The sequence below is a fragment of the Psammomys obesus genome, unplaced genomic scaffold (genome assembly GCF_907164565.1).
Source record: "Psammomys obesus unplaced genomic scaffold, mPsaObe1.curated_primary_1811, whole genome shotgun sequence".
NCBI lineage: Eukaryota > Metazoa > Chordata > Mammalia > Rodentia > Muridae > Psammomys > Psammomys obesus.
Window position 1 is genome coordinate 1 of NW_026593047.1, and position 7,475 is coordinate 7,475.

General features: G+C 45.9%; 1 protein-coding gene across 1 annotated transcript; it reads right to left on the bottom strand.

Annotated features, from left to right (window-relative positions):
- Positions 1 to 15: 15 nt before the first annotated feature.
- Positions 16 to 7,468, bottom strand: LOC129683511 (uncharacterized). Its single transcript, XM_055616225.1, has 2 exons — positions 7,306 to 7,468; positions 16 to 1,970 (listed from the first exon to the last, which is right to left on the bottom strand). The coding sequence occupies exon 2, from the start codon at positions 1,913 to 1,915 to the stop codon at positions 299 to 301; it is 1,617 nt and encodes a 538-aa protein (XP_055472200.1). The 5' UTR covers positions 1,916 to 1,970; positions 7,306 to 7,468; the 3' UTR covers positions 16 to 298.
- Between the last annotated feature and the right edge of the window lie 7 nt (positions 7,469 to 7,475).

Consider the following 7,475-nt stretch of genomic DNA (forward strand, 5'->3'; position numbering starts at 1 on the left):
AGCAGGAGACCGGCGCCACCTTGTAGTGGCGGGAGCGGCTCCCGACATCTCCCCCTTTTTTATTAATTAAAGGCCATTTCAACCAGAAAAATTAACACACCATGAGGTCACCGATCAGCCTGCTGAGCCAACAGCATCAGCGATCAAGGAGTTTACACAGTGTAGGAGACCCTCTGCACCCTTAGCCCCGTGCAATGGGAACCCGAGCCCTGGGGAGTGCAGAGGTCTGTCCAGAACAGCATCCCGGTGCAATGGGAACCTGTGCCCTTCAGGGGTGCCATAAGTTCTAGACAGAGTCTCAACGGTTGAGCAAGTTAAGCCAAACTTGGGGGGATGCCCCCTGTTCCACAGCCAGCATAGCCTGCACCATGGCCACATTTTTAAGATGTTGTTGTCTCTTGAATCTGCAGAGCAACCAAAAACAGAGGAGCAGTCCTGCAAACAGGGTTACTCCAAACATTCCCACTCCAACCCACTCCTTAAAATAGGAGAGGGCGGAGGACACCCAATTAAACAATCCTTGAGTAATGGAAACGTCTAGGCGAGTGGAATTAATTTGAACAATTGCTAGGCGTAATTTTCTTATTGTCTCATCAAATTCGGCGGACCAATTAGATTGCAGCAAACGAGACAATTCTATGGATAAATTTGCAGCCCTAGTAAACCTGTTATATGGAACAGAAGTTACACAAATTCCTGGTAATGTAGTTTCACATCCCAACTGAGCCAGCTGCCACAAAATCTCTAGCTGTTCTTGAACCAAATCAATACGTTGATTAACTATCATTAATCCTCCTTTTAACTGATTGTTCATGGAAGCCTGTATATCTATCGCTTCACTAACTGATGCTGACAAATTATTGAGGGTATGAGCCGTGGCAACCTGGCCATTTAATGCTAAGGCTGATATAGTCAGGGAGGCTCCAACCGCCGCAGTGGCTATAATAGCCACTATTGCTGCGGTGATACCAAAATCACGCTTTTGACGAAATAGGGCCAAAGAACTACTAGTCCTCACTGGAATAGGCAGAAAACGGGGCATGCGGGCTACAGTAGCCAAGTCATACTCACTAGCATTCCAACACAGAGCATAAAAACATCCAGTATAATTACAAACTGTCCAAACAAATGGAGGCCAAACACAAACTGGGGTGGGCTCCACCGACTTTAGTCCTCCTAATTCCGTCGCGGATATGGATCCAGGTCTGACATTTGCAAGCAGAGTGGTAGTAGCTGTCGCTCCACCCAAAATGGTGACCATGGGTGAGAGATCTGTGCAACTGCCACCAACACCACACAGCAGCCAAATATTAAAGGGATTGGTGGGGTAATTCCAGGGACTCATTTCGGTGTAATTTCCATACCCTTCCAAGGGTGAAAAGGTAAAGAGTCCATTTTCGAGCAGATGCGCTCTGCGACTCTGACAGCCCGTCCATGGGAAAATAATTGAAGAGTCCGCATGCCGGCCAGTGCAGAAGGGGGCGTACTGAGGTTGGTGCTTTCGTTCATTGCTCCCATAAGATGAACCGTGCTGTGGCCACCATCCAAAAAGGACCGTAGCATTAGCTGAAGATGTACGATTCCTGATGGTCTCTTTTCCTAACTTGGCATAAGAAAAATTTCCTAGCTTTATACATGAGTCAGCATGAGTCTGGTTGGTTGTAAAACAAAGACTGCCGTTATTTGGCTGGGTGTTGTTGTCTGGTATAGGGGCTATGTCCTGAGACATTGGCAAATATGGTAGCCCAATGGAGTCATTGGTGGTAAAGAAACGGGGGAAGACTTGTGCATCATACATGACTGGCATTGGTCGTGGGAATGTTGATAGGATCCCCCAGCGGATCTCCTGGGTCTCCACCTTCAGGTCCATCTGCACTCCGCTCAAGATCAGGATCAGGGTTAAGATCAGGCTCATCTTGCTTGACCACTCTGGTCAGCCGCGCTGGAACCCAAATCGGATTTTCTTGGTCCTGTGGGAAAACACAAACAGCTCCCCTGGATCTTATTAAAATAGGATCCGGTCCTTTCCATTGATTATCAAGCACATCTTTCCATTTTACCAGCTCATTTGAGGAGGCATGGTCAGCATGTCTGTCTGCAGCAGACCGCCCACACGAATCCAATTTCAAAAAATTTAAAGTAAATAAAGCAAGGGATATGGTTGCTTTCTGTCCCATTGTAATGGGGCAGAGTCCCCCCTTCTGTTTTTGCACATAAGTCTTTAAAACACCATTTGCCCGTTCTACCATGCCTTGCCCTTGTGGATTATAAGGCAATCCTGTTACATGATGAACTTCCATTTTTTGGCAGAACTGTTGAAAAACCTTAGATACATAAGCAGGGCCATTATCAGTTTTTAGCTGACGTGGCTTGCCCCAGGCTGCCCAGGCCTCCAGACAGTGGGTAATGACATGAGCCGTTTTTTCTCCTGACAGGGGAGTGGCATGAATCACTCCTGAGCATGTATCAACAGATACATGTACATATTTAAGTCTGCCAAAGGCAGGAACATGAGTAACATCCATCTGCCAAATATGTAATGGCTTAAGACCTCTGGGGTTGACTCCAATGTTGGGTGATGGCCGAAACTCCGCGCAACTGGCGCATTTTAAAACTATCTCCCGAGCTTCTGCGCGAGAGACGCCAAATCTCAGCCTGAGCGTATCAGCTGGAACATGATACAATTCATGAAAGGAGGTGGCATTTTTTACAGGATTTAATGCAAGACAAATTGCTCTGGTAGCCTTGTCTGCTAAATCATTAGCTCTTGTCATAGGTCCAGGCAACAAAGTATGAGCTCTCATATGCTGTATGAAGAAAGGATTTGCTCTATTCCTAATAATATGTTGTATCTCATCAAATAATATTGCCACAGTACTTTTAGAAGAAATCAATCCCACTGTCTCTAGAATTTTTACTGCTCCCACCACATAGTGTGAGTCAGAAACAATATTTAAGGGCTGAGAGAAGTTCCTTAGAACTTCAGCCACTACTGCACATTCAACCAATTGTGGGGAGGAAAATGAAAACTGCTTTTGAAATGATTGTCCACCCACAACATAACTCCCTATGCCAGTTTTTGAGCCATCAGTAAACACATCAATAGCCCCTACAATAGGTTGGCTTTGTGTAACTCTTGGAAAAATAAATGCATTAGTTAAAGAGAAGTGCAACAATGGATGTTTAGGATAATGATTATCTATATTACCAGTAAAGGTGCAGCGAAGAATTGCCCACACATCCAAAGTGGCACATAACACCCCTACTTGATGAGCGGTGTATGGCACAAAAATAGATGCTGGCTCACAGCCAAAATGAGTCAGGGCTGATTGAACACCCTTTAAGGCTATTTCTCCAACTTGAGTTGGGTAATGACTTAACACCTTTCCTGGAGATGTCTGAGAATGAATCCAAAGCAAAGGTCCCTGCTGCCATAGGACTGCGGTGGGTTGCTGTGGTGATGGGATAATGCATAAATGGAATGGACTGAAGGGGTCCAGCCGAGTTAAAGAGGCTTCCTTAAGCCTATCTTCCACCTTAGTTAATACTTCAGCAGCCTCCGCTGTAAGCTGCCTACTAGAGGTAATGGCTGAATCTCCTTCAAGGATGGCAAACAAAGGCCTAAGTTCTGCAGTAGTTAAATTCAAGTAAGGCCTTAGCCAATTAATATCGCCCAAAAGTTTTTGAAAATCATTAAGCGTGTTGAGCACATCTCTCCTAATGGTAATCTTTTGAGGTCTAATGCATCTAGGATAAATAGTTGAGCCAAGGAAATTACCGATCTCTCCCTCTTGTACCTTTTCAGGTGCTATGTACAAACCCTTTTGTTTTAGGTTAGCGGACAACATCTCAAATGCCTGTTGCAGTAATGCTTGCTCAGCATGGCATAGCAAGATGTCATCCATATAATGACATACCTTAATAGCAGGGAACCGATTTCTAACTGGCTGAATAGCGTTGGCCACATAGAGTTGGCACATGGTTGGACTATTGGCCATTCCCTGAGGTAAGACCTTCCACTGATACCTCTTATCAGGTTGTTCATGATTTACACTAGGCAAGGTAAATGCAAACCTAACTCTATCCTGATCGTGTAAGGGAATAGAGAAGAAACAATCTTTAATATCTACCATTACCAAATTCCAGTTCGCAGGAAGGGTAGACAACAATGGTAGGCCTCTCTGAATTGGCCCCATAACCTGCATTTGTTTATTTATAGCTCTTAAATCATGCAACAATCTCCACTTTCCAGATTTTTTCTTAATGACAAAGATGGGAGTATTCCAAGGTGACTGTGAGCACTCAATATGGCCATGGCTGAGCTGCTCTTGAACTAGCTGCTCAGCTGCTGCAAGCTTTTCAGAGGTTAAAGGCCACTGAGGAACCCAAACTGGGTCCTCTGTAGTCCAGGGAATGGGAATCGCCTCCTCAGTGGCCCCTAGGAAAAACCCAGGCCTGTTCTATCTTTCTTTTCCGAGGTTGGGATAGGGCTAGTGCGTCCTTGCAGGCATTTACCCAGTCCTTTACCTGGAACACATCCCATGTTCTTCATTATTTGTTGACTTTGAGGAGAGTATTCATTAGTTAAGGTAAAATCCAATTGTTGTAACACATCCCTTCCCCATAAATTAATGGGAAGAGGTAGCACATAAGGAGCGAACATGCCCCTTTTTCCTTCCTCATTTTGCCAATGCAAAGTCTTCGCACTCTTTTGAGGAGCATTTTCATATCCCAACCCTTGTAGGGATTGAGATGATAGAATAAGAGGCCATCGCGACGGCCACCAAGTTTTAGAAATTATGCTGGTATCTGCTCCAGTGTCCAATAGACCTTGAAAAGTTTTCCCTTCTATTATCAAACTCATCATAGGGCGTTCTTGCATACCCAATGACAAGAACATATGCTGTCCTCCCGAGGAACCAAAGCCTTTTTCTCCTCGAGTAGTTTTATCACTTGGGAAGTTCTGATGTAAACTGGGTAAGATCAAAAGTTGGGCCACTCTGTCCCCAGGCGAGATGGCACTAATCCCTCTAGGGGAGGAACATAACATTTGAATTTGTCCTGTGAAATCTTGATCAATGACTCCTGGATGAACTTGCAATCCTTTTAAGGTGGCAGATGAGCGGCCAATTATCAGTCCCACTGAACCCTCTGGCAAGGGGCCTGCTAAATCTGAAGGTATAGGCTGACATCCCATTATAGGTGTCAATACTGCTCTGGTGGTGGCACGCAAGTCCAATCCTGCTGATCCGGAGGTTGCTCTCCGGATGGAGTCATCTTCACAAACCCTTTTGATTGGTAGGGTGTCTGCTGGATGGCCCCATACATTTGTCTTGGGCCCTGGGGTCGGGGGCCCCTGTTCCCGTTTTTTGGCTGCTCAGTAGAGCGCTCCGGAAGGGGCCTCCCCTGATTGTCCTTAACAGACCTGCATTCATTTGCCCAATGCTTTCCTTTTTTACACCTTGGGCACAACCCTGGCTGTTTGACAGGCTGAGCATTAGGGGTCGCAGTTGGCGCCCGACACTGCCTTTTCATATGACCCATCTTTCCACAATTAAAACACTTTGCATTTGCAGCCTTCTGAGCTGATAATACCGCAGCTGCGATGCCCTGATTAGACAGTGGACCTCCTATCTCTCTGCACGCTTTCATCCAAGCGTTTATTCCTTTTCCTTTCCAGGGAGTAATGGCATTCCTACACTCCTTGGTACATTGCTCAAAAATTAATTGCTCCACAAACGGTATTGCGCCCTCAGGGTCCTCAAATATTCTTCCTGCTGCTTCCATCATTCTAGCCACAAAGTCTGAAAAAGGCTCTGTAGCTCCTTGTATAATCTTTGTCAAATTTCCGGTAACCTGTCCCTTATTTGGTAAACTCCTCCAGGCACGAACAGCTGCCTTGTTGATCTGTTGGTACACCTCAGCAGGATACATTGACTGATTAACAACCCATTGACCTTGACCTGTAAGCATATCATAATTCCATTGAGGGTGCTGATTAGTTGCATTCTGCCTAGCCTGAGCCATGCATAATTCCTGATAAATTGCTCTCCAATCAAGATATTGACCCATAGAGAGACATGCCTTCACGGTATTATTCCAGTCAGCAGGAGTCATAGCATCAGCAGCTAGCCTCTCTACCAATGCCAAGGTAAAAGAGGCACTGATACCATACGTCTGTACTGCCTCCACCAATGTCTTCAGTTGTTTCAAATCTAGAGGAGCATATTGCCTCTGATTTTGAGCATCTTCCCATACAGGAAATGCTGCTTGTATCTTTCTAACTTCCTTTTCAGGAATGCGTGACGGCCTTCCTCCTGATCCTGTGTGTTTTTCCACTTCCTCATAGGGAGGAGCTGTTGTACTGCACTTAAAAGCTACAGAGCCACGCCTAGGTGAATAAGGCGGGACGGGGCCATATCTCTCTTCCTCATATTTTGCAGCTTCCTCATCTAACTCTGCCTGCTCAGCAGGGTCAAGACCCGACTCCTCAGAGTCAGATGACTCCTGCTCATCCTCCCCTTCAGAAGAAGATGATAGAGTGCAATTTTTGAACTCAGTGAGGAGCGGATATAATTTAGGTTTTTCATCCTCATCTTTTTTTTCTTGCGGGGTTGGTAAGAGTTGCAATCTTTTTGCCTTATCTTCATGCTCCTCTTCCTTCTTTGCAAGTTGTGCTGCCCTTTTTTCTAACTTAGCTAGCTTGGTTAACACATCCTTGTTCTCATGACTTTTCTTTTCTTTTTTCTTAGAAGGCTTCTTCCTTTTATTAGCCTCTTTACCCTTTTCAGCTTCTGATACACTATCCTGATGGTCTGACAAGACCCGCTGGCCTTCCTTGATCTTTTCCTTGCACCTCTCATCCTTAATGCACGATTTGAACAATTTATACAGTGGCCATACCCCTGGTCTTAGGGTCCCCTGTTCCTTTTCTCGTGTCAGATCCCCACTTAGCTTGCTCCATGATCCTTCCGTAAGGGACCCGGAGAGAACGAACCAGGGAGCCACTCGATCTACTTCTTTGAGAAAGTTCTGCAACACCCGATCTGGGACCTTAAGCTCCTTCTGTTTCAACAGCGCCCGCGCTGCTTCTAGAAGCGGCTTATTCCATTGCTCCTTTATCTACAGGGGAGGGTGTGGCAACTCAGTTATCTACTTGAGGATTACAGCCAAATTATGCAGTGTCGCAAAAAGGACGAATACAAACCGTATCCCGTTTCCCACAATTAAGACACAGACAACAGAAAAGAACGAAAACGAGACTAACAACGAGAAACGGAATCACCCAGACCACAGAAATCATACCTTGCTGAAAAGTCTCCGGAGTTTCTCAGGTCACTGGCTTGGATCCTCTTTCCGACGAGCAGTCGGGGTCCTCAAAGCTGTCCCTCTACCCGGGTTCGGCGGCTTCCCGGGTTTCGGCACCACTTGTCGCGCGCAGCCTTCGCCGATAAGGATGACGCGGCAACCGAGGA